The 25,819-nt window shown below is 33.4% G+C and overlaps 5 protein-coding genes across 19 annotated transcripts in view; 2 read left to right on the top strand and 3 right to left on the bottom strand.

The window, feature by feature from the left end:
- Window positions 1-185: 185 nt before the first annotated feature.
- Window positions 186-2,792, top strand: LOC124179757 (RNA pseudouridylate synthase domain-containing protein 1-like). 4 transcript variants are annotated; one of them, XM_046564469.1, is made up of 4 exons: window positions 186-637; window positions 1,645-1,888; window positions 2,237-2,513; window positions 2,633-2,792. In XM_046564469.1, exons 2-4 carry the CDS (start codon window positions 1,669-1,671, stop codon window positions 2,790-2,792), a joined length of 657 nt encoding a protein of 218 aa, XP_046420425.1. In that variant the 5' UTR covers window positions 186-637; window positions 1,645-1,668. The 4 variants fall into 4 exon arrangements, with proteins under 4 accessions (XP_046420425.1, XP_046420427.1, XP_046420424.1 ...); XM_046564468.1 differs by lacking the exon at window positions 186-637 and adding an exon at window positions 1,103-1,552; XM_046564470.1 differs by lacking the exon at window positions 186-637 and adding an exon at window positions 1,427-1,552 and having other exon boundaries at window positions 1,628-1,888.
- A 189-nt stretch (window positions 2,793-2,981) lies between these two features.
- On the bottom strand, window positions 2,982-4,836 carry LOC124179756 (DNA repair protein XRCC3-like). Of its 3 annotated transcripts, none has more exons than XM_046564465.1 (5): window positions 4,544-4,836; window positions 4,229-4,429; window positions 3,737-3,876; window positions 3,441-3,653; window positions 2,982-3,218 (listed from the first exon to the last, which is right to left on the bottom strand). In XM_046564465.1, exons 1-5 carry the CDS (start codon window positions 4,713-4,715, stop codon window positions 2,997-2,999), a joined length of 948 nt encoding a protein of 315 aa, XP_046420421.1. In that variant the 5' UTR covers window positions 4,716-4,836; the 3' UTR covers window positions 2,982-2,996. The 3 variants fall into 3 exon arrangements, with proteins under 3 accessions (XP_046420421.1, XP_046420422.1, XP_046420423.1); XM_046564466.1 differs by having other exon boundaries at window positions 4,604-4,833; XM_046564467.1 differs by having other exon boundaries at window positions 4,597-4,779.
- Window positions 4,837-4,913: 77 nt separating this feature from the next.
- Window positions 4,914-9,526, top strand: LOC124179755 (arfaptin-2). 5 transcript variants are annotated; one of them, XM_046564462.1, is made up of 7 exons: window positions 4,914-4,943; window positions 6,110-6,313; window positions 6,420-6,590; window positions 6,754-7,075; window positions 7,162-7,339; window positions 7,458-7,617; window positions 8,296-9,526. In XM_046564462.1, the coding sequence occupies exons 2-6, from the start codon at window positions 6,115-6,117 to the stop codon at window positions 7,608-7,610; spliced, it is 1,023 nt and encodes a 340-aa protein (XP_046420418.1). In that variant the 5' UTR covers window positions 4,914-4,943; window positions 6,110-6,114; the 3' UTR covers window positions 7,611-7,617; window positions 8,296-9,526. The 5 variants fall into 5 exon arrangements, with proteins under 5 accessions (XP_046420418.1, XP_046420420.1, XP_046420415.1 ...); XM_046564464.1 differs by having other exon boundaries at window positions 4,923-5,265; window positions 6,423-6,590; XM_046564459.1 differs by having other exon boundaries at window positions 4,923-5,265.
- Window positions 9,527-11,354: 1,828 nt separating this feature from the next.
- LOC124181561 (mitochondrial import inner membrane translocase subunit Tim10 B) lies at window positions 11,355-13,838 on the bottom strand. Of its 2 annotated transcripts, XM_046568239.1 has the most exons (4): window positions 13,568-13,674; window positions 13,426-13,483; window positions 13,208-13,303; window positions 11,355-13,037 (listed from the first exon to the last, which is right to left on the bottom strand). In XM_046568239.1, the coding sequence occupies exons 2-4, from the start codon at window positions 13,447-13,449 to the stop codon at window positions 12,822-12,824; spliced, it is 336 nt and encodes a 111-aa protein (XP_046424195.1). In that variant the 5' UTR covers window positions 13,450-13,483; window positions 13,568-13,674; the 3' UTR covers window positions 11,355-12,821. The 2 variants fall into 2 exon arrangements, with proteins under 2 accessions (XP_046424195.1, XP_046424194.1); XM_046568238.1 differs by lacking the exon at window positions 13,426-13,483 and having other exon boundaries at window positions 13,568-13,838.
- Window positions 13,839-14,115: 277 nt separating this feature from the next.
- The window catches only part of LOC124181558 (UTP--glucose-1-phosphate uridylyltransferase), a 15,884-nt gene continuing 4,180 nt past the window's right edge, over window positions 14,116-25,819 (bottom strand). For 2 of the 5 annotated variants that reach the window (XM_046568233.1, XM_046568234.1), the window contains exons 2-10: window positions 17,747-17,983; window positions 17,497-17,679; window positions 17,090-17,295; window positions 16,470-16,545; window positions 16,216-16,362; window positions 15,945-16,083; window positions 15,729-15,866; window positions 15,346-15,512; window positions 14,116-14,990 (exon numbers count right to left, since the gene is read on the bottom strand). In XM_046568233.1, the coding sequence (XP_046424189.1) occupies window positions 14,778-14,990; window positions 15,346-15,512; window positions 15,729-15,866; window positions 15,945-16,083; window positions 16,216-16,362; window positions 16,470-16,545; window positions 17,090-17,295; window positions 17,497-17,679; window positions 17,747-17,983 (1,506 nt within the window). In that variant the 3' untranslated portion in view covers window positions 14,116-14,777. Of the gene's footprint in view, window positions 14,991-15,345; window positions 15,513-15,728; window positions 15,867-15,944; window positions 16,084-16,215; window positions 16,363-16,469; window positions 16,546-17,089; window positions 17,296-17,496; window positions 17,680-17,746; window positions 17,984-19,164; window positions 19,347-19,425; window positions 19,805-19,926; window positions 20,443-22,611; window positions 22,845-25,819 lie in introns of those variants that run through there. The other 3 variants (XM_046568230.1, XM_046568231.1, XM_046568232.1) reach the window with 3 other exon arrangements.

The following is a 25,819-nucleotide window of genomic DNA, read 5'->3' as shown; positions in this document are numbered from 1 at the left end:
ATCAAGCTTATAGCCGAGTCCGTGCTTCAGCACAGGAAACACAGTAACCAGGTTTCCGTCGGCTATAGCATAGACAACGGCATAGAGTAGGTCAAGCGAGAAACAGGCATAAAAAACATGTTCAAAACCATCCTTATATAGATCACAAATAATGATGAGATGTACAATCAATTTAGAATTTCATTTTGCACTAATTTTTTGGTTGTTTCGATTATTAAAAATTAGTATTAAATATTGATTTCATTCTGGTTTTGAAGTCACGCAAGACGTGGCAACGCCGCACTACCGTCGTTTGTTTACGTCGCTGTGTGGTCGTCCAGAGATTATTGGGTCGTCTGCTTCAAAGGTTGCAGTTTAGCTGCTCAACCACGCTCGAATTTACTCGAACGCCTTGTTCACTATGCTCGAACGGTGGCTATCACTGATCTCTATAGTGTTATATAGAGATCAGTGGTGGCTATCCTGCTCAAATTTGTGCGCAATTCCCGCATACTTTGTCACGTGCTCAGTGACCGATTCCTGCCGGTTCCGGATAAAAAAAATCCCTCAAATTGCCTTACGACACATGCACACGCGATTCTTTGTACGACTGCGTAAAGCGTGGTGTCGAGAAGGTATCCAGTCGGCATAAAGTCACGTAATGTGCATTCAATTTCATATTCGATAATTTTTTTTTTTTTTGCACAACTTACTAACCCCAAATTTTCACGCATGATGGAAGTATTTTTAATGTGTTGGTCTGAACATAAGCCCAAACTGGAGGCCAAAAGTGTTCAACCGGCATTTGCAAATCTATTTTTCATTTGAGAGACCATTTACACCTTGAAATTTTTCATACGTAGTGTATTTATTATGACTGAAGTCGTCTGACATATTACAATGAAGATAATTTCTAATCGTGACCCTCGTGATATACGTTCCGTACCGTCACTTAGGTTTCTACATCTACTACATGTACGACAATAAATGTAATAAAAGTAAATGAAGCAAAATCTATTGTGTTATTAGATTTAGATCTATAATTTTTAATTTATTATTGTGCTCCGCCAGACCCAGGCATAGAGCATTCATACGTAGGAGGCAACCGTTTCTGGTTAGTAACGGCAGCTTATTCTACAAACTGAATCGAGTGTCGATTTTATAAATGTTCTGATCAAACGGATCATTCTATATTTGAAACGAATGTATTTTTATGTTCTGTGTTTTCTGCAATAAACTTAACCAACCATTATTTAATCGGTTAAAATTTCAGTTGCACAAAAGTGACCCAATCTTTCGTTTGTGACAGTTTCCAGTTGAGGCTAGGACGGTTAGAGAAACTTGTGGTTATAACCAAAGCAAAGAGTTGTTAAAACAGCGCTTTAAAATTAAAAATACGAAGCCTTAACTTGTAGTGTGGTAACGGAAATTTTTGAGAAACTTGTACATTCATATAGGTAGAATGGAAGGGAACGAAAATAATACCTTAGACGTTTTATATCGCAGTAATAATTTCTTAGTAGTAAATAAGCCATATGATTTGGTTATAAACAGCAATAAGCGGAATTATAAAGTAATTCATTTAATTATTAAATATAATGGATAACATTCAGATAATAAATATAACAGGGTTACGGTCTATTCACAGCTTTGTACAATTTTTAGTCCACCTTACAAACGGAAATACAAATGATGTTCCCTGAACTGGTCAATCCAGAGCTACGGCACGAATTTCATTTCGTTCATCGACTTGATTATGCTACAAGCGGAGTTATTTGCTTGGCTCTCAATAAGCAGGCTGCCAAAGCAGCCACCACTGCCTTTGAAAGTAGAAAAGCAAAGAAATACTATTTAGCTCTAGTCCATGGACATATAAACAAAAGTCATGTTATCATTTCGGAGCCAATTGGTTAGCTTCCTCAATAATTACCTGCAAACTGTTTGAAACTGCTGTTAAACAAAATAAAAAAAATGCAAACACGTAGAATCCTACGCACTATAAACGTGCTTATTTTTGAACTTACAAACTATCTCCATGAAATTTTATTTAAAAAACGACTAGCTATATTAATTTGACCTAAAATCAGCACCAATTTCTTTTGTAAATAGTAAGCAGCAATTAAAAAGTATAGAATAAAGATTGCATCATTTTCTGCAAGCATATCAAACTTACTATAAATTTAAAATATATGTAATCTATTTAACTAATGAACTATAGGTAAAAAATGCACCAAATAATTAAGTTATACATCTACAGGAGAAGATATTCGCGAAAAGAATGGAAATCATAGAATGTGTACAGGAGGTAGTGCCTTCTGTGAAAGACCTCGGGATTCGCGCACAGTGTTACTAGTACTTGAGACAGGGACTAGGAACGGCAAACCAGCAACTAAAGTATTGCTCTGCCCTAAGACTGGTCGCCGCCATCAGTTGCGAGTTCACTGTTCGCATATTGGTCACACGATTATAGGGGATTATACATACAGTGAAAGACAAGACACAGAACCGCATAGAACATTTCTCCATTCGTTTAGGTGACGTATTTACATTTTAATTTTACAAAAGTAATGAAATGTCCTTGCATCGCAAAAAAATAAAAAAATAATATTACATTTTTTTTGTACTTATGAATGCCTATTTTTAATTATACCAGACTCATACTACAAAACGAGGTTGAAAATCTAGATGTCAGTACAGCAGATCCATTCTCAAGTTCAGAGGCAATGAATAGGTGGATTCCAATAAATTCATTACAAGTTTTAGATAGTAGCGTTTTTGCAACTATTGACGAGCTCACATCAGACATGTCCTGACGTATGAAACTCAACGTTGGACTTCAAACAGCATATCAATACAATTTATGTTTGTTACATAGAAATGTACGAATTTTATTATTTCAATCCGGAACTTCTGTAATTGAGCAGCATATTGACGAACAAGTAATGAACTGAATACTTTTCGTGTTTGTTGAAGGTGAAATAGAATAAATAATATAATAAAACTACAAATAATATAGATTATTTATTTTTACACACACCTGATACTCCTGAACCTGTGATTCTGTATTCAATATGGGTGCGAGGAAGGTAAGATGACTGCATAGTATAGAGGTAACGGCAGTCACCTGTTCTACATAGATAAAAATTGTTTGTTATCATATTAGCCCATGTTATACCTAGTGTTGGCTGTTCTGTAGGATGAATTACTTCATAATTGTTGAATGAAATTGCTGCAGATACCTGTATATGAAAACAACAAGTTATCGAACACATAGCGGCACTCAAGTTTTTGTTTTTAATTCTGACAAAGAGATTATTTGTTATAAGTAAAAAGTATTGAAAGCCCTAGAATATTGCATTTTTTTTTTATTTAGCACAAGAATAAAAACTTGTAAACAAATTTTTCCACTTGTTTGTAAGCTAATTTATATTTCCGAGTTAGTAAAATCATTGAAAACTGACCTGATTAATACAAATAACCGTAAGCTTATATTGACTGGCTAAATTGTGTAATTGATTGGCAATATTCCACAGACTCTTTGCTCTATCTCCGAATGTGTTGAGTGAATATCCCGCTCTGTAAGGTGCAGCAATAGAGTCCAGTATCAGCAGACCGATTTTTCTGGTAGCCATCAAATGTGGGATTTTTTGAACAATACAGTTCTCAAGTTCTTGCTGAAAAATTTCAGTGACAGTTTAAGTATTAGATCTAAACTTAATTAGTGTTCATAAGTACGCAATTTTCTATTCAGGTTTACAATTGTGTTTTCGCCATGTATCGTTGTAACAAAAATTATATCAGCAGTGACATTGAACTTTTTTGTGAGGTTTGATTCACGAAGTAATTCCTGAAGACGCCTCGAAGGGAAAGCTCCCTCTGTAGAAATATAGACTGCCCCTGAAACAATACAAATTTATTAACATAATATTTAATTTTATATTAGATCTCAAATACATCTATGTCATTATCAGCACACTAAAATTTGGTAGACGTTACTATTGAGATACAAATCAGGCAATGTACATAGAAAGGATTCCTTTTGGCCAAGCTTATACATATATAAAAGGATTTGTTCCAATGTCGCAGTGAAAATTATTATTAATATTATTATATTTTAATTGGTACTTCAAGGTTATGAATAGACCACCATGAACACACGGGATAACAGGACGGCTGTTTCGAACAAATAAGTCTTCACATGGAATCTAATTGTTGAAAATATCACTTGGGTACAAATTAATTGGATTACCAGCTTCATAACCACCGTGCACAATTGGAAGCTGAACGGTCAAACAGAGTTGTAGGGCTATTTGAGTTTTCCCAGTACCAGCTGCTCCATAAATTTGTGTAATGCCTCTGTTGACAAAACCGCCCCTTAGTACTGAATCCAAGTGTGGGCATCCCAAAGAAAGAAATTTTTCCTCGCTTGCTAAGCATTTTACTGTTTTACCTAAAAATACAATACCTACGATTTTGAAAAATTACAAGCAGCACTTATCAGACATAATGGAAAATATAATAAATAAATGAAGTGAAAATGAAGACTAAGATTTTGTTATTGTACATTTAATTGCAACCGAATGTAGTTCAAAAACTGTATTGTGATTTAAGACACACATAGTACCAAAAAGCAGCTGATCATTCGCCGTTCGCGAAGGAGGAAAATTTCTACTTCGTTTTGAGACAGTTGAATCACATTCTTCCTCAGTTGCTAATTCTAAAACTTCGTATTCCATAACATAATTTTCTTTTTCCGCTGGCTATTCATTCCGTAATTTCAAAATGTTTCTCTCTGATTATTGCACAAACATTGTTGTCATGACATGTGAAAATGTTTCGCGTTGCCAACCGGACAAATGTAAAACCTATAGTCTGGAAATATGACTCAATTTTGAACGTAGCCACAGTGCAAGCGTGAGGCAATCCAAGGTAAACTTCAAGGGATAGTTAAGTATAGTGAGTACGTGAGTACAGTGAGTACCTTACCTGCGCTAAAATCCAATAAATTTATAAATAATTTATAACGATCCGACAAGGCATATTTATTCAGTAAATGATGTATAATTTACACAACGCGATACATTTATAAATAGACACTACTAAAGTGAATTTAATTACTAGTTTTGAATTCTCAAGGTGTGAAGTGACAGGTGCATTTACGCCCCTTTTGATTTTTATAATGACGTCATAACATTGTTTAACCGAATTCTTAACCACAATCGGATGTGTATGACAGAGGTATCGACACCACTACCCTTTCGAATAAAACGAACGTACGATTTAAAGGTAACTTTTCATATTATCCTAAACACTTTACATTTGACGAAGTTATTTCTCATGTGTAGAACATATCTGTAGTTGCAATGTTACAAGAAATTTCGTTGCCTTCTTTATACGGACGTATTCTGCATTATTGCGATACAAACGCAAATCTTTCCAATATCAAGCCATGCACCTCTGAGACTAGGGAGTAATTCAATTTAACCAGCCATGCGGATTGAGCTCAAGAATGTGTTTTTTTATTGCATACTTTTCTACTCCATATCTGTTTAAATACTACAAATCTTGCTGTAATCATTAATTGAGGATTATAATGTGTCATTAATGTGTGTAAACCATAGCGAGTGCTTAATGTTCCTGTGGAGGCTGCAGATGTGACGTGATCACTGACATGCATGCACCAGTTCTATTAGTAATTTTAATAATCTGAGCTATCAACTCTCTAAAATTGTGAATCACGTATATTTTAACCAGCTCTAAGTTCACGCGAATTGATACTTAAAAGGTGCTGTTTATATTTTTAGACTTCATCTAAGAAAAAAGATAAAAAAAAGTGAGAAATAATAAATGCTCATCCCTGAATCTATATATTTAATCTAACAATTTCTGTATTCAATAATAGGAACGCACTTGTATCTAGCTCGTAGAAATTATATATATCGTTCGTATACTGTAAACAGGTAAATCTATGGCTCTTAAAACGAAATTTATGTCAAATACTCTAATTTCGATCACTCCTAAGACTAAGAAAGATACAGAAAAGTACTGAGCTGATTATTTAATGTGATAACGTAGTTTGTAACATTATATTTATGCTGAACTTCAATTAAATACATCTTATTATTTTAAGGTAAAATGTCACAGACGGCCTTACCACCAGGTGGAATGGAACGCAGCATTCACGAAATGCTCAAGGATGCTCCATCCCTCAACGAGAGTGAAAATGCTGTACACACGGGAACACCACCACCTCATGTCCCAAACAATCATACCAGTGGCCCACCGCGACCCGCCACCATTAATTTACCCGTAGGCAGTCCAACGTCACAAAACTGTAAGATAATAAATTCCTCTGCAAGGACGAATTTCTATAAACCAAATTTTATAGTTGCTTAGTATGGTCTATAAAATAAAAATGATGAACTGTTACCACTTGACAGCAGTGACGGTAACTACTCCTAGTTCACCGCTTCAGAATGGTGATGCTCATACACTACGCCCTGCTCAAAGCAAGATTGAAAGTATTAGAAACTGGAGTATCTCCACTTATAAGTGCACCAAGCAATTGATGTACGAGAAACTTGGTAAAACATCGCGCACAGTCGATTCTGGTAAAACATATTTGAATTTTTTTGCAATATATTTCATGTCTATTGTCCAATGTTAAACTATAACAATATTTTCAACATACAGAGTCAACGGAATACATTTAAAAAAGTTATACAAATTCATAAACGTTTTATACTGAAGTGATTCTATTTTCGTATTCTACAGAGCTCGAAGCTCAGATTGAAGTCTTGAGGGACACGCAGAAAAAGTACTGTAACGTATTACGATTATCAAGAGCCTTGGCATCTCACTTTCATCATGTTGTACAGACCCAGCATGCGCTAGGTGAAGCATTTTCAGAGTTAGCACAGAAATCACCTGAACTGCAAGAAGAGTTTCTTTACAATTCAGAAACGCAAAGAAACCTTACTAAAAATGGAGAAACACTTCTAGGGGCCTTAAATTTTTTTGTCTCGTCCGTTAACACTCTCTGTAACAAAACAATTGAGGACACACTGCTAACTGTTCGTCAGTATGAAACAGCAAGGTAATTATTATTATATCAACTTATCTCGTGTCAGCGACTGAGAATCTGAGTAACAGAAAAATGTCATTGATATGTAAAATTAACAGGATAGAATACGACGCATATAGAACGGATCTGGAAGCACTGGCACAAGCAGCAAAGACAGATGCAAGCAGTGCAGCTAAGATGGAAGAAGCACAAGCAAATTATGAACAGCATAAACAGAACTTTGAAAAGCTTCGAGCTGACGTCTCTATCAAACTAAAGTTTTTAGATGAAAACAGGGTATGGCTATCTTCATTATTGAAGATGTGATAAAGCGTCATATTTTAATTTGCTAGCATTTAGCATAGTGGCTAAACCGAAAATATTTGCCCAGTTTCTACTTTTAATTCATTTTCAGATCAAAGTAATGCACAAGCAGTTGCTGCTGTTTCACAATGCCGTGTCAGCTTATTTTTCTGGGAACCAAACAGCATTGGAGGCCACATTAAAGCAGTTTAACATCAAAGTTAAATCTCCTAATTCTTCGCTACCGTCCTGGCTAGAGCAGTAGATGTACAGTATGTATAATTATTGTTATGAAAGCTATCAAGGTATTGAATATTTTATCAATAAGAAATAATAATCATTACGCATGATATAACATATTTTACAACATAATTGTCGAAATAACTTTCAAAGCTCGTCAATATTATTGCCAAATAATTTGATATTTTATGCGCTATGTGATACATGTATTCATCATCATTAATGCACGTAACTTCTATGCATGAAATTCTTTGGGAAGTATATTCTTCAAGAAATTTAACATGTAGAAAATTTAGTAACCGATAATGTATGCGTATATACTATGAAAGTAACATTACAAGTTTCTGTTAATTCAATACGAATCCAAGGCAAGGAATTGTATGTTACAAAATTTTTATCCTTAATAAAATACAAATGTTTCCCCAGCATGACGTTCCTTGTAGTGGTGGTATTACAGTCCATGTACGGTTGTATACTTCGAACATTTATGTAGCCAACATCACATTATTATTTATGACATTGAATAATAAAAATCACATTGTACTTTATTCCAACTACTGATTGTAAATGATATCAACCTGCTTTCGAACAGTTTATATCTAAATTTCTATTAATATAGTGATGTCACAATTTTATAAATGGAAGCTGAGAACTCATATAATATTTATGCACACCCCAAGTTATAATCACATGTTTCATATAATTTCCAGGGTTGGAAACGTCCGATTGTTATGCCTATGATGAGATATCTACATCAGCATTCCTCGTGCCAGACAATGAGATATATTCTCGTTTGCCAGACCCTTTCAGTTGAAGGGAAAGCTGTGCCATATACCATGCAGTAAGGTCCAATGATACATATAGGTTAAAAAATATAAAACTCAAAATAATATCTGGAACACAAGTGAATTCTATTTTAATTTGATGTGAAATTATTCATGTCACAATTATCAATAATCTTGAATTCACCGTTCCAAGCCATAACATGCTATGCTCATATCTTGAACTAGTATTTCAGGTTGGTAACTGAACCTGTAACTTTTGAAGTGGTGAAATACGATGAGGATACTTTGCTAGGTATGCAAGGATTTACAACAGATAATAGTGTACAATTTCCAACTTTAAAATTAAATTTTTTCAAGTGACTAGAACTATCAGCAAGACACATTGTAAAAAGGATTAAATATTTAAACCTGAATAATCGACAATTCTAAAATCTGATGTCTTAAAAATCATGACATTCAATATACCTCGGGTATGATATATTTTAATAAATGACAATAGTAATGCTTAATGACGTGATAATAATGATCTATATCTCTGTAATCTTTTTTATTTTGTGTCTGTTGCAACTTGGTGTATTTGTTCTTGCTCTACATTTCTATTGTGATAAAAAAATAGCGCATGAAACATTGATTATATTATTTTGGATGCATCAGTAATGATATTATATTACTGAATTTTTTTTAGATTTTGCCTGGCCATTTTCTTCTAATCTGTTGCGATCATGAGTGATAAAATAATCAGACCATTTACTTATAGTCCGGTCAATTTAGACATAAAAATAGTGATCGAACCACAATAATTCCGACAGAGCTGAATTTTGGTAGAGATCTTGGGTTTACCATTATAAAGAAAAACAAAAAAGTCCCCATCGATACTATGTGTGCTAAAAAAGTTATTCAAGGTCAAAGGTCAAAATTTTTGGTTTTTTCGATTTTTCTCGTTAACGGTTAATATCATCAAAAAAATAGCTTAAACCAAAATTGTAGATCATAAAATTATCCACAAAAATAGTCTCTATACTTTTTTTTACTAAGAATCATCATTTCTGAGATATCGCGATTCTGAAAGTCGAACGAGTTACATTCTATATAATATGCACGCATATTATATATGTCACGGATATACATAGAATATGTATAGTATATACAGTATATATACATAGTATATGTATAGTATATACAGTATATATACATAGTTTATATATAGCATATATTATAATATATATATATATAGTATATACACTGATATACTTAGTATATATACAGTATATATTAGACTGCCCCAAAAAAAAAAAAAAAACTATTTTTTTTTTCGATCTCCAGCTTCATGAAATCATAGTTTATAACATAATATTGAACCTCGTGAAAGGAAATCGCCGTGCGATTTTTTTAAGAGGTGCGACATCGAGATTTTGTAATTCCCATTTGATTAATACGTAAGAAATCCAATTCTGACGGTTGGAGGGAGATAATAATTTTTCTATGCAACGAATGGAACTCTATATAGTAGCGCTTGACAGTTTATATATTTATATGTTAAAAAGTATAGAGACCATTTTTGTGGATAGTTTTATGATCTACAATTTTGGTTTAAGCTATTTTTATGATAAAATTAACCGTTAACGAGAAAAATCGAATAAACCAAAAATTATGACCTTTGACCTTGAATTACTTTTTTAGCACACATGGTATCGATGGGGACTTTTTTGTTTTTCTTTATAATAGTAAACCCAAGGTCTCTACCAAAATTCATCTCTGTCGAAATTATTGTGATTCGAAATGTCTAAATTGACCGGAATATTAAATGAAGACCCGAGAGCTTCATATGTATTCCACACGGTATTCACCTTTAATTAGTTAAGTAGTTGAATGTGGTACATTTTATTTACGAAAAAAAAATTGAGAAACTTACGTCGATAAGATTAGATACAATCGTTGGTAGATTCGAAAGTACATGTTAAAATAGGGCCTAGTCATTAAATGTTAGCATATTTACTGAAAAATAGAAAATAAAATTCGGATGAGACAATGACATACTTATACAAGAGTAATATAGATGGGAAAAATGAATTTGAGTACAGAAGTTTTGCAACGTTGATTATCCTGCTTTAATTTTTCACCCAGCTTTACTATTTAACGAATAAAAATATACTACAGCACTCATATGGCAATGGTTGACACGATAAAATTGCGGATATCAACTTTGTAGACAAGAATGCAAATACGTCTGTATTTGTACATAATCAGAACTGAAATTTCGTTTAGAAAAAAATCGTTTATATTTACTTATAATCAGAAAAAGAGAACAAAATCTATTAAAAAGGTACACAATATTGTTTACTGGAGTACGAAACTTGTGATTAGGCCTGTTATATATACATAAGTGTATTTTAATAACTTGTCACTTGACAATATAAGTAGACAATACAAATACAAAATATACTCATATATTTTGGGTAAAACTGCTAATATTGCTGATGAGTATGTGTTGTCAAAAATTAGTCTGCTAACTCCTGTGATTTTTTATATTTTTAATGATTGTTAATTTTTATTTATATACTTTCCATTACCAGTAGGAGTGCTGTATAGGATATTTATATAAAAAATCAAACGCTTATTAAGTTTAATTTTAATACTGCATTACAGGTATGTGAATGCAAATGAGCGAGCTTATAAAAAATATTTAAAGTAATTTCGAGTACTTATAGATTTGCAGGCAAATAATAATTATTTATTATTTTCATAGGCATGTGAAGTTAATTTATTCATTCACATTTTGGCAGGTAAAGAAGTGATTCTAATATCGTGAAACCAATTTGTATATCAATGCCATACACATTAAATTCAATCCTTTAACATGGCAACGCAATTATTCATGAAATACGAGAAATAAATGCTTGAGTGATGGAAATTACAAGTACGTCAAAAGAATAATGTTTCTAAATCATTGAAGCACTCGATATACCTGGTTTTTTAATCGGTCCCCTTTTGTTACATGCAATAGATTCCTATCAGTAATTTACGCGATTTTAATTGAATTTGCTTTGCTAAGAAAAAATGTAAAGTTGCATTCCTAATTACGATTACTTGATGTACAGACTGAAATGTCGCTGATCTCATACACATCACAGGTACATTATGTAGACCATTGCACATATAGTAATTTGTGTAACCACGTCTGCTGTCACATGGGTTTTAAAACTGTTAGTATTCCACACCAGTATTTGTGACAGCTTTAGATGTGAATCTGTTACAATGTCGAAAAAAAAAAAAAAAAAGGGAAAGTAGTAGTTTCAGAAAGCAGTATGTTATTACGTCAGATCTTGAGAGATATTTTGACGTTTGAATTGAACAATCAAAATGATATTTACTACAAGCTTGTGTGAGCATTATAAAATTTTAAAACACTATTACTTTCAAATGCAACAATATCATTTTACTTGGTTCATGCTATTATTTTTAGCAAATTGACGACAGAGAACCGTTAAACTTTAAAACAGTGTATTGAGGCAATATATTGTAGTCGTGTTCTGATATTATAACAAAACTGTAATAATATTATTCATATATATACATATACATACATACCGTATTCTGTATATACACACATTTTCAATAATAAATCAATGCTTATGTAATATGTACGGCCCTGTATTATTATTTGAACTAATTGGCTTATTATTTATCAACAGTACGACGGTCAGACTGAAAAATTTCAACCAATTACTTACCTAGAATCATTCGAAAAGTAATGTTATAATATTCAATGTTCCTTGCAAATATGTATTAATTAAGACGAAACTGGTCTTTGCTTTGTTTACATTTTGATTTCCAATCTTAGCAAGATGATATATCACAATTTATGTAGAAAATCTAATAAACTGAATACTTGTACTTTTGCCATTGACTCATTCTCAATATCTGAAATGCAAAGAACCAGAGAATATGGTAAGAAAAATATGTACATACAGTTACACAATGCAAAGGTTGAATGAACAAATTCAGTTTTTATACGTTGAAAATATTTACAGAGTAGTTAACTATGATTACACTCCCAACCGCTGCATACAACAGGAGGAAGACGTATTACATATTGCTTGCAAAACAATCTCGCTGCTACCAGCCTACTGTAAGAAAGACGTTCCTGAGAGGATATCTGTTTCAAATGACTGCCATTACGAAGCGCATAATAAGGAGAGCCATGAATTGAAAAATGCTGGTCCTTAAGGAATCCTTGAATCATAAAAGACCAGTACCAACAATCAGTATGACAAGGAGGCTCAAAGCAATCTTATTTTGACCCTATTGCCAAACAAGGAACAGCTGAGCAACATACCACATCCTGACAATATTGAAAAGGTGAACAGCATAAAGTAAAATAAATATATCATATTATAAAATAATGTAATATAAAATATTAAATCACATAAAACGAAAGGCTAAATTGTGGGTCAGACCAGTGGCTGACTTTGTCGTAAATTTTGACTAGTTTCTGTGTCTTGAGTGTCTTGCTGCAGTTGTTGCTGCTGTGCCATAGCTGCAGCTTGAGCAGCATTCATTTCTTCTGTCCTTTTATTCATTAAAAGAGGTAGTACCTCCATATAGACTTTCATCATTTTGGTATTCGCTTTTACATGCTTCTGGGCACAGTTATTTACACAAGCTTCCTATGGCATTACAAATAAATAGTTATTCTCAATACATGCTGCAAAGATATGTATGTGTAATGAATATACATAATAGTGGAAAGCTGCAAGTATTTTTATATGGTGTAAAAAGAACTGAAATCTGAATCTTATCCAAAATTCAGAAAACATTCACCGATCGATCACCTCACCTCATCCACATCCATGTCTCTGGAATTGTATGTATTTGTACATCGTTTGAAGCATGTGTCAGATATTTGATTGTAGAGCGTAAGGAAATCCTTGAACTGCAATAAAAATTATTCAAATAATGTCAATTCTGTGTTATGGTAGAGCGCGATAAGAATTGCTTATGAAGTAAATAGAAGCAGCATTCAATTAATGACAAATTATAACAGAAAATACAAACATTTCTTATCTCCCTTAAATCCATGTTTTGGTGAATAAATTTATCACGGCCTCCACTACTAAATTATGAATTACAAATAATAATGAGTCTTGAGATTTAAATTAATGAACGGAATTCTCGTCATGCAACATAACCTACATACATAACTCACTGTCCTGATTTTCTGCGTGAGCTTTTTCAACAAGTAGGAAAAGGAAAGGAGACATAACTCCGTACTCTTTTCGACGGCAAACGTGAGACACATTCTGGTTGGAAATTCGTAGTACCGATAACGCCGCGCAGCGCTGGTTTCGTCTGTTGCATGGAAAATTTGAACGCGCTATATGTGTGCACAATTTTTAAATAATATCCCTCTTCCCGTTACGGCTCCGCCCGCTAATATTTTTAAATGCTTTTTGTGGCGAGACTATAAGACATAACCATTGTGAAGCTCATAGAGATTTTTGAAAACTCTTGAGCCTAACGAGCCTAACTTTCCTCCATATAAGAGTTTAATCAGAGCTTTCACAAGTGTATGATCCCGTTCAGACTTAGCTTACAAATATTGTTATATCTTCAAAACGATCGATCTGGTTGTAACAAAATATATCTTAAAACCTGGTCAGACGTTGTAGTTATCCACAGAAAAAAGGAATCAAAATCGGGGGAGTTTATAAGCCAATATACGGATAGCAGAGAAATAGAGCGAAGTTGAATTTTACGTATGTATGTATGTACAACAAACAAATATTAAAAATACTAGAAATTTCTGTCTATTACTCACGAAGAACATATTTCTAGATGAATACGCCACTGCAGTTACAAACGTACACATGCTAAGTGTTCATGCTAACAACCGGATGAAACATCCAGTGAATCGGAACGACTTGGGCCCTGAAGTTTGCACCTGGATATTCATGACGGCAATTTTTCGTTGAAATAACATTTGTATGTTCCAAAGCACGTAAGAAATTGGAATACAAGGAATTTACAGTAAATATTATTCCGATTTTGTTTTTTCATTATAAGTAATATCTTGCCTGTATGTGGTATTTTTAATGTCCATTCAAGTGTTTAGAATTAGTGCTTCCGATGATCTCTGAGTTAATATTTTCATTCTTAAATTTTATATATGTACATAAATACTATACATATATAATAAGATAAAGCTAAACTTACAAATTGCAACAATAAGTAACGAATAAAATTAGACCACTAAAACTTATTCAACGAGGGTATAATTAATTATCATTACACATTTTGTACACATTTTTTTTGCTAATCTTAGGCCTAGTGTATATGTATATATATATATATATACACCCACACACAAGACTTTGTGCATGCGATGAACAAACTTGATATACCATAAACTAATGATCCAAAATACGTAGATTTCCGGATACAATTTTATTTTCTAAAATAGTTCCCGAAGGTATGTCGATACGGTCTCCATGATTTGCTATAATAATAACTGTGCCTTTGAGAGAAACTCCTTTTCCAAATGTAACATCGCCGGATACAGTTAGATGATCCAGTTCTAAGAGATCTGGGATTGAGGCAAACCTACGCAGATACTCTTTTACCTGAAAAAATTAATAATAATTAGAATACGTGAAGTGTAATCAGGATTATTGGTTTATCTCTTATAGAATTCCTAAAGTAACAAAGCTTGCAACACGTGCGGAACAAATGAAAAAAATACAATTTTCCGCGAGCATCACAACCTTGCGTCGATTATCATATTTCAATGCTTCAAGTATTATTCTAATTAGCTAACAATAATCTGGGCACACACGTCATAAACGTTGATATTTGTGAATCAATTACGTATTGATTCCTGGTTTTAATATACTTGTAATTTGTTCCTCACTTTTAAAGAACTGTTAAATTTAAAATACAGCTCACATAGATAGCTATCTTATGAGATAATAATAGCACCTTTGAAAAGTGATTATCGCCAAGTTTGATGAGTGGAGTAGTTGGAAACATCCGCTGGGGACTCATGAGGAGAGCTCCTTTGCGTAAACTGTATAAGTTACTCATCACCAACATGAGATCAGAGGTCTTTTTCACAGGTAAGAATCTGCTACGTGGTACGTTGATGCCTATAGATCAGAGAAAAAAAAAGATTAAAAAATTAGCATTATATGAAAGTAGTCTAAATTTCTATAAAGATTTTTCGAAACAGTTAAGGAATTTGTTTGAAACTTTCAAATGGTTGGCATTTTTTGCTTGGGTAGAGTATTTATTACAGAGTTAATGTACAGTTAAGAAATAGTTTAGCATAATTTTATTTGACTGCAAGTATTGGGTGAACTCACCAAGACCTCCATCAAAGGATTTCATAGCTGCACCTACAGCTGTTTCTAGTTGAATAACGTTCAAACCATTACTCAAGCTTTTGTTATTCACAATAATTTCCATGTTAAGTGTTTTTTCTTCTAAGACTCTCTCAATAGCTGCAAGAAATAATGTTCGCAATTGAAACTAGCTAATGAACAATTTCATAAATTCTGAATAGCGTGTTCCGTGCTTACCAGTGAGGCTGACCCATAAGTTGTTGGTATTGAAAAATTTGAAAGTCTTCACAGATTTAAAATCATCAACATGCTCTTTTGGTACTTGAGCTATTTCAAGCAGTCGTAGCTTGTCCTCGTATTGGATTAAGGTACCACCCTAAATAAATAACACATATTGAAGTTATCATTCGATACATTTTGACTTCATTTAGACTGCAAAATATAAGTAAGATTTGTGGAAGTATCAACCTTTTTTCACGATGTTTTTTAATCATTCCGTAGACATTACCTTAACGTCAGCTCTAGTTTTATTGGTGACCTCCATCACGAATTCTGGTGAAATTACATCTTTGGAATTAAGCAGCAGATTTAAAATATTGAGATCTACAGTGGCACCCAAGTTATCGATGTTAGAAATGAAACAATATTTGCGACCCTAAAATAGAGATGGAACTATTACATATACTGCGACATGTGGAATTCAAAAGTTTTGAGCATAAAATAAATATCATACGAATTATCATTGTAACAATATTACATTACCTGTTGAATGAACTTATTTAGCAGTCCAGAGTTTTGGAAACTTTCATAGAAATCACCGTGACCAGGTGGATACCATCTATAAATTGCGAATTGAAGTAAGTGATCAGCAAACATGTAAATCAAATGGAAATTATTGGAGAGCCCTACAGCAGATTAACAGAATATAATGTTTATTGATTTCTCGACCTTATCGTGAATTGGTGTGCAGAGATTCTTGGTATCAAAGCTCAGTAAGTCAAAAAAACATTTTTCACATTTAGGCTCTGAAGGGGACCCTCCTCAGAAAAGCTAAAATATTTGTTCAACGCATTATTATAATATTTTTTATAAATTGTGGTTGAATGTTTATATATAAGTATTATGATAATGTGTTGAATAAATATTTTAGTCTTTCTGAGGAGGGCCCCGCTCTCAAAGCCTAACTGTGAAAAATGTGTTTTTGACTTACTGACCGTTGAAACTGAGAATTTCTACACCTAACAGGATATACTTCATTGGCTTTATACACACATGCCAAATGAATATGTTACCTCGAATTAAAATTCAATAACAATCAAACCGCCGGTACAAATTTGATGTCTGCGGGTGTGATTTATTTGCATATCAAATGAAAAACTTACGATTCAATGTCTTGATCGATATTGCAGTTCTTTCCAATAGGTAGCAGTGAATCTCGATTAATGCGTGGATAGCAGCTTTGGTTGAAGGTGTAAATATCAACGTTTAAGCCCTTATACTTTCTGATTATTTTCTGTGTATCCTCGTCTGTGTTAAACGAATTCATCAGTATGAGAGGGACATTAGCATTGTAGGTTTTGTTCAGATCCTGGAAAAAGTTTGTTCCATTACAACTTGTGCAACTTACTATCAACCAGAACCAAGATTATTGGATACCAATTCGACATGGCTTTTGAGCAAATATATACTTCAAAACATACGACGTTTGTAACAATTTAACATACATAAATGGATCTGTGGAAACGGGGGATTTAAACCAGCCTGCAGACATCTCTCACTCATAACTCACCTCAATTTGCTGTACAGTGAGATCGAGGAAGGTTAAATCATTTCGAACAGCAATGACAGACTTAGGACCATGGCAACCCATACTTGTTCCAAGACCACCGTTCAGTTTTACGACTACCAACTTCTCTAGCATACTTTTGATGACCTCCTCTGCTGGGGTTGGAAGTGTTGTGTAGTCGCGTACCTTTACAGAGAAATTAAAGAGTCAAGGATGAAAAATCAGGCGACAGAAGTATTAATTTGAAACTTACAGCAGCTTCTGGTAATTTCTGTATGCGATTCCATTCTAGAGAAGGTCCTTCTTCCTGAAGGAATCTATCGAACAGGCGAGTGAAGCCTTTGAATTCGCGACTCAATCGATCCTGTTCACTTGGAGGGGCTGTTGCCAGAAGTCTATCAACTTCATGCTGAAGCTGAATCAAGGCATCTCTTTTCGTTCTTTCCTTGAAATCACGAGTATCTGACGGCGACCTTTGATGGCCCCGTGACTGAAATCAAATAATGCACGAAACCTTTGATTATTATGTTATCAAACATACGATACATAAGATGAAAAAGAGTGTGTAACTAGAGCCAATTATTTCCGATTTCACCAATCCTGAAACCATAATCGTTGCTCGCTTTATATACAAATTATTCATATTTAAGCCTCCTAGCATTAAAATCACGTGCAGACTTGGGTTATTGAATCCAAAAACCCGCAATAAAATTTATAATGCCGTACAGCAAAATTTCGATACGTTCCGTTAAATTTTTACATTGCAATACCGTTTTTGCATCCTTATCCAAGTCCAGGTGCGGAAATCTCAAAAAGAGTAAACATGAAGGAACTCCATATAAACCGTCCAGGCTATTGTTTCACAAAATCTAGTTTATTTACAGGAAATAAGATACGATAAAAGCGATTTTAGTACTTAATCAAATCTTTCTTGCATCAGTATATTTTCCGCCACCAACTTGAATATTAGATACAATTTTTTCTTTCTTTATTTTTATCTAAAAGTGCACGGCAACATTGATGATGGTTTTTAAAAACTTATAGTATTTCAAGGGTATCACATACGCATGATTACATGAAAAAAGTATTAATAATCAATATCTACACTTCTTTTTATGTTTTTGTAATTACTTCTTAATGCTACCAAATAAATAGAAATAAAATAACAATCACGGTTTTGCATAATTGTAAAATGTAGTCCACTGGACACGATTTAGTTTTAAAACTCGGATGCTTTACATTTTTGATCACTCAGATTGTTGTGTCATAGATTTTATTCCCGACTGAACTGTAATGGCCACTTTAATGACCTGAAATGAGGGACACAATTAACATTTAATTCCCTCTTATACTAATTTTCTGCACATTTACAATTTTTCTTTTCCTTGGGGAGAAAAAAGTAGCACTTGTCTTCCACACGTGCGGTTTTCAGTTTTTAGCTTTTCTCTGTGTTTTTTCAATTTTGAACTACTTCATTCTATATTAATTACAGATTTTCAATAAATTCTAGTTTCCAAACTTATCAAATAATCACACTTAAACATAGAAAAAATTATAAATATGAAAATGGATGTTGATGTTACTTGGATGTGCAATATTCAATGACACATTATCTCTATTTGATAACAAATCAGATATATTTTGTATATTTGCAGTTGACTGTGCAGATACTTGTAATTTCGTTTTTTTCGGTTCTGGTTGAGACGTTACATCCTCACGAGATGTTCCCTCAATAACATCAGTAATTTCTCTGCTTCTCTTCCTCTTATGATTTATTGAATCTTTGATATAGCTTTCGGCTATTGTTGAAGATGTCCATCCACCAAGACTTGTAAAATCTGTTATTGTAAAGCCTATACCAAAAATACAAACCGATATGAAATTCATACTAGCAAATGTGAAACAATCCTAATACTTATAAAACTATTTTACCTCGATCAGCACACAATGTTGCTGATGATCTTCGAAAAGCATGGCCAGTATACTGCTCTGGATCCGCCAACTGAAGAAATTTAGCTATTTCTTTTGGCATCGATCCAAATTTATTTTTTCCAAGAGGTTGATTGGTGCATTTACCATTTCTATATGTCAAAAAGAACCTATCCACAGTTGCATTTTCCGGGCGCAATGATCGATAAGTTTTAATCAGTCCAAGCGGTTCTCCCTCAATGCAAAAACTTCTTGTATTCTTGTTCTTTGTATGTTTTAATGTAACTTCTATAATTTTACCATGATCTATGACATCATTAGTAGTGAGGGAACATAATTCACCATTTCGACAAGCTCCAAATAAACCAAAAATTAATGCGACCTAAAATATTATAATAATAAACAACTTATTGAAATCAGTATACAGACAAAATAAATATTTGTGTATTATAATGATAATTTACAAGCAAAACAATATATAAATACTTTATAGGTTAGAATTACCTTTGTAACCATGTATGTTTTATCCGGAGCATCACTCAAGAACTTTTTCACGTTGTCTAGAGTTAATGCCTTTGACTTTTTGGCCTCGTAACCATTGCTTTTTTGTTTTAAAAATGCCAATAGCCGTGTAAACTTTTTAACTTTGATGTTGTGTTTGATTTTTATTGTACTTCTCAACATCGAGTACTTAGTCCAAAGTGTTGAAGGTTTATATTTATTGGCTAGCACACCAAAATAGGTCAACATTACACTTTCTGAAATGGTCTTTACTCTGTTCGCATCTTTCCATTCTATAAAAGCATTATACGTAGACCAATACAGCTCTCGAGATTGTTGGGGAAGCAATTCAACTCTAACATTATCTGCGGCTTCAAGCAGCTCCGGTGATGTGCATGTGAAATCTTGCTTTTCGTCAAAGAACTCTGGTGATTCGCATGTGAAATCTTGCTTCTCGTCAAGTAGATCCGGTGATTCACATGTGAAATCTTGCTTTTCGTCTTCACTCGATGACATTGTCTACACAAGTTTGATTATATTTTTCGATCGCGAATGCAGCGATAATACACTACGGAACCTAATTGTACCTACCGGCCACCGATTCTACTATCATAAATGAAGTTCGGTTTCACGGTCGAGTTCTCGGGTTCGAGTTCGAGATCCATCGAGATCTGTTACACGAGACGCATGCACAATGTGCGAATGAAGAAAACAGCACCACCACCCGCGACGCGGCAAATTTAAAATGCTCCGTTTCTGTACGTGGGACCCACTTCTGTTGACTGAAGAATATACTTCAGTCAACGCCACTTCTCAAGTCAATAAAGTGGCCGCAGTTGAGTCGGTAATAAAAGTCCTATATGCAACATGGGAATAATAGTATTACCAAGACGAGACTGAATGCACCATCACGTATAGCCACGTTTTTGTGCATAAAGGGTCGATGGGACGTGGCGCATTTTGAGCCTGGTTTGTATTACGGGGATGATATCCATTATTTCTCTAGCAAGGTAATATAATTGGTAATATCCTTAGATAATATCCATTATTTCCCTAGGGAGGTAATATAGTGGGTCATATCCTTAGTGCATACAGATATGGATTAAGCCTGGTATACTTTTTCTTATATAGAAACTTATCATACGTTTCAACATTTTATGTGTTTATCAGACTTTTCGGCAAAAATTCCCGTTTTAAATTTATAAATTATATTATTTGTTGAAAAATATGCTAAGCATTGAATAATTAACAGTTTGTTTCAATGACCCGACCCACTAGGCACTAGTGTATAATCTGTATTCATATTATCCGCATTATATCAACGCCAATGATCCAGGCAATCACAATCAATTACGATAGGTACGCTCCTGCCTTACAAAGAGAGAGCATGCAGTGTTACCACCACGTCCCTCTCTAACTGGCTCGGAGACACTCTTTCAGCATCGATGCTTCCTCCATGTCTATATGCTCTAAGTTAATATCTATTATTTCCTAGGAAGATAATGGAGTCCACGCTCGAAGTAAGCAATTTTCCACCCACTTTACATGAAAGAAAAATGGTCTATTTCACGCAATTGTTAAGAAAAGCCGATTATTCACTTGTCCCATAATTAGCTAAAACAGATAGATGAAATATTTATTAGACTTTTAGAACTATAAAGTCTCATCAGAGTCGACCAATGGCACACACAGCATACATGTAAGAGATAAGTGTTCAGGCGCACAGATAGAAATCACATCATGTAACGATGATACCAATAAAAATAATATTACTAAGCCCCGACGAGAAATAAATATGCAAGAAAAGTAGAAATTCGGCATTAAGTTCTTAAATACCAAGGTGTAACTATATAATAATATGCAGATTTGCAACTCCGACACAAAAAATTGAGAAAACATAACGAAAGGTCAAGATTAAATATGGTTTTTTAAATTGGTCAGTATACAGTAGGGTGTCCGTCATTTTGATCATTTTGGAATTTTTTCAAGCCCTACCCAGAAATATGTTTATATTAATTAAAAACAATTTCCTGCCAAATGTAAACATACCCGGACAATATTAACACGTAATTGAACTTTGAAATGTAAAATACATTGAAATTTTCAATGTTTCTTTTATGAATTCGTCAATTGAACTGCATAATAAATATCAATTTATACTTGCAACTAAACTTAATAACAAAAAAATTTAAGAAGCCGTAAAAAATAGGATTTTGTGAAATATAAGAGAGTTTCAAGATTCAATGTATTTTTTTTTTTCCTACTTGTAGCTGAAAGTATGTAGCTGAACCGTTGTTTCCGAGCATCAAATTAATTTTTTTATTCACTCTGATTGTTATAAAGGGGTAAAAAAAAAAAAAAACAATTGAACAACAACGACAATTTTAATGTATTTACATTTAAAATTTCAATCGCCCGGTGACACGTGTTAATATTATATTCGGGAATGGTAATATTTGACAAGAGATAGAAGGATATAACAGTCGTCACTATGATACATACACACATGTAGGTGTAATTGTTTTGAGGATTCATGACTTGGCGATACTTTAATCTTGTGGAAACTTTTGCGTTCTTATCAATTGACCGACTGTCAAAATTGTTAGAGAGGTCAATCGGTATCAAATTATTATTACAACATATTTTGATATAGCATAGTTTAAAAAAAAAAAAAAAAATAATTTTTACCCCATAACCGGATTCTTCCGTTGTTCCTAATCCGTACTTTTTGCACTCAAAATCATTGATAATTCCTGACGACATGATAATAACTTGGAACACGCGCTGCACAAACGTAACTTATACCAGGGGTGAATATTAACATCAACGTTGATGATAAAATCGCGTGACAAACTTTTTCCTAAGCTTAATGTATGGCCCCGCTTCTTCCCGACAACTGATGAAACTGACAAGCGATTGTGCAAGCGATAACATCGACACACTGATTGGTCAACTTGGTGGTAACGTACCAATAGGAACGCAGCTTAAATTACACCGCGATTAAAATAAAAGGATTCATTATTATTCAAGTTTTTCTTGTTTTATCGGTAAACGAGTGTACGATATTACGAGTAAATATTTACACATCTGGACGCTCACGAATATACTTCACCCGTATATTTTTATTCAGATCAAAATCAACGTATTATCTAACTTAGTAAACTGTATAAGCACTGCAATATTACGTATCTTCATTATTATACAATTTTGAAAAACATAATACACCTATTGTGTAAGGTGACCGTTTAGGCGAAGAATGCAGATCATGAGAAGTCACACTTACTCTGATATACTAAAGTATGAAGACATTGAACAATGCGTTGTTTTACAACTCTGTAACATTAAGCTTTGGTCTGAAAGAGTTCAATTTGTAAAATACGAGTATGCAATTTTGCTGATTTTCAGACAAACCTAAAGTTTCGAAATGAACGACTTTTCTTTATAAATGAATCGTTAGATTATAATGTTACGAAATGAATTATTGCCGATCGGGATTACTGTCGAAAAATTTATAAGCCCAATATACGGTTCTTCGAGTTATTGTTATTAATTTTATAACCATGCACGTATTTTCTGACTGAAATCTCGCCCGATGTTTGTGCTACGCGTGTTGTATCGCTACTGATTATAGCCGGCTCATTATGTACACAGTAATACCATGAATAGGTATGTACATGTAAATACTTAGGCATTTGTAGCGCGAGATGCGTAGAGGATGAATTATTCATAACATCATTTAATGCAAGTCTTTTCTACAATCTACAAGTTTATACATACATATATATATATATATATATTACTCCAGATAAGAAATGTTTAAATATTCTAGTTAGGTAGTCGCGAAGCAATATATAATTAAAAAAATAATATCCATGCATCCAAGGTCAAGACTATTACTAGGTACATGTATTAATACATATCTACGATATTTCAATACATCGAATATTTGCATGTATACTTATACGTGTTCAAATTATTTGTATGATGTATTGAAATTTGATTATGTAAAAGTTTTGTAAATTACACCGGTCAACACGAATTTTGAGTCTGGCTTCTAGATGTCAAACTTTGATTTCGTAAACGTAACTAATAAAAGAGGAAGTATTTTTATTAGAGAAAGTTTGCTTTTTATTTCAACGTGCTGCTACCAGATGCTTATACTATTAACCAAAAACTTTAAGACTTATTCGTCAACGTAAAAAGGCACAAGCAAACATTATAAGTAATAAATGAAGATTTTTGCTATCATTTAATGTATAGAATCAAAATTTAGTCATTTAAACGTATACTAAAATATAAAAATAAAATTTTTGGTTCACTTGTGTTATCAAGTTTAAGCACAGCATTAAGACACTTGTGTAAAACTTGAGTTAGAAATGTTTTACTTTTATGTGTAAGTGTGATCTACCAGTCTGCAAACTATAATATTATTGAAAGTTCATAATAATACAGAGAGATGTAGTTCAAAATGGAAGAGAAAGACACAAACCCAGAAAAACTGAAAACCTAATCTTCGGATCATATTTCCCCTAAATGTGGAAGAAGATTGCTACTTCTTTTTTCCCACATATGAGGGAAAAACCTAAGGAGAGAATAATGTGCCACTTTCGTCCCGCTTTTTAGATCAAAAACGTGAACATTATGGTTGAGTCGGGTATAAACTTATAAAAGCACAATCAGGACATCCAGTGAATCGTGTCATAAAACTTTATTAATTCAACTGTGCACATCTGACCAGCCAGACTCCATCCGGTGTTTAATAGCGCATGGAATAACAACGCATTACAATGCATCAGCATGTGTAAAATAATTCAATTTGCACGTACTATAACTTATGAGGTATTTGCAATACGAAAATACGTTATCCTTATGCAGTCACCGCAACAACGTACCTATATAAACGTCATTTGACTTTGAAATGAAATCTCATAGTTACTAATTATAATGTATAATGCTACTGCGAAGAAACAATAAAATTGGTCCAACAAGATTTCGATTTTCTTGTATATAGCGAATCTCCGGCAAATTTATGTATAATAATCTATATATCCACAATTTAGCTGAAATTTACTAATAATTATATACGTCACATGAACTCGCCAAGACTGACAATAGACTTAGTATAAATAATATAAGTGGAATGCCCTTGACAGCTAATTACTCATTGGTGCAGGTGGAAGGTCTGACGACTCTGCAGATTAAAAAAAAAAAACTACATTTTTGTACGATTATAGTTTACGTTTGCGTTATCCTTTTACCCTTACATCATCAGTACCGATTTATCTTTGCCTATTGTTATGCAAGTACTGGAATTATTCGTACAATAATGGAGATATGGAAATCGCAAAAGATATATTATCGGTTACAGAGTTATCGGAAATCGACGACTGTGTTTCAAGTGAAGAACGAACTCAATTCTCAAGAAAAATGCACACTCAGCATGAGTAAGCAAAGAAACTATCACAATAATCAAATCTAAACAGACTTGTGAGTGTATGGTATATGTGATGATGTTTGCGAGATATAAACTCTACACTGTAGATAATTAGTTTCCCCGGGTAAAAACAAGATCCTAATTATCGTCGAAAAACCGATCCCTTGAATTACACAACATAACTAAGTAATCGTAAGTCTAAATACAAAAAAAAAAATGTGTAATGTAATGTATAAAAAATGAATGATATGCAATATGACGTGCGTATTATAAACGGTAATTTCCAAAAGTGATTGCAACGACTTGAGTCCTTATAAAAAAAATTATTGTATTTGCTGTGTATGTTTTTGAATTGCAAATGCAGCGATGCAAAGAATCTTCGAACACTGCTTATTGCACTTTACAGTCCTTGAGAGGCGTCGTATACTGTCACACGAGAAAACGAGAATAATTAACGCGAAC

The sequence above is a fragment of the Neodiprion fabricii genome, chromosome 4 (genome assembly GCF_021155785.1).
Source record: "Neodiprion fabricii isolate iyNeoFabr1 chromosome 4, iyNeoFabr1.1, whole genome shotgun sequence".
NCBI lineage: Eukaryota > Metazoa > Arthropoda > Insecta > Hymenoptera > Diprionidae > Neodiprion > Neodiprion fabricii.
The sequence above is the reverse complement of the archived record's forward strand: the minus strand, read 5'-3'. Positions and strand labels throughout refer to the sequence as shown.

Bases quoted from the DNA above. Each gene is read 5' to 3' on its own strand.
- LOC124179757 (XM_046564468.1), top strand. From the start codon at position 1,442: ATGGAAGGGAACGAAAATAATACCTTAGACGTTTTATATCGCAGTAAT. The intron at 1,553-1,644 runs GTAATTCATTTA...TACAATTTTTAG, and splicing joins GCAATAAGCGGAATTATAAA to TCCACCTTACAAACGGAAAT. The intron at 1,889-2,236 runs GTTAGCTTCCTC...ATACATCTACAG, and splicing joins TATCATTTCGGAGCCAATTG to GAGAAGATATTCGCGAAAAG.
- LOC124179756 (XM_046564465.1), bottom strand. From the start codon at position 4,715: ATGGAATACGAAGTTTTAGAATTAGCAACTGAGGAAGAATGTGATTCA. The intron at 4,430-4,543 runs GTACAATAACAA...TTGTATTTTTAG, and splicing joins ACATTCGGTTGCAATTAAAT to GTAAAACAGTAAAATGCTTA. The intron at 3,219-3,440 runs GTCAGTTTTCAA...TTTCATATACAG, and splicing joins CGGTTATTTGTATTAATCAG to GTATCTGCAGCAATTTCATT.
- LOC124179755 (XM_046564462.1), top strand. From the start codon at position 6,115: ATGTCACAGACGGCCTTACCACCAGGTGGAATGGAACGCAGCATTCAC. The intron at 6,314-6,419 runs GTAAGATAATAA...ACCACTTGACAG, and splicing joins CAGTCCAACGTCACAAAACT to CAGTGACGGTAACTACTCCT. The intron at 7,076-7,161 runs GTAATTATTATT...TAAAATTAACAG, and splicing joins CGTCAGTATGAAACAGCAAG to GATAGAATACGACGCATATA.
- LOC124181561 (XM_046568238.1), bottom strand. From the start codon at position 13,669: ATGTGTCTCACGTTTGCCGTCGAAAAGAGTACGGAGTTATGTCTCCTT. The intron at 13,304-13,567 runs GTATGTAGGTTA...TTTTTATTGCAG, and splicing joins AAATCAGGACAGTGAGTTAT to TTCAAGGATTTCCTTACGCT. The intron at 13,038-13,207 runs GTGAGGTGATCG...GTAATGCCATAG, and splicing joins GAGACATGGATGTGGATGAG to GAAGCTTGTGTAAATAACTG.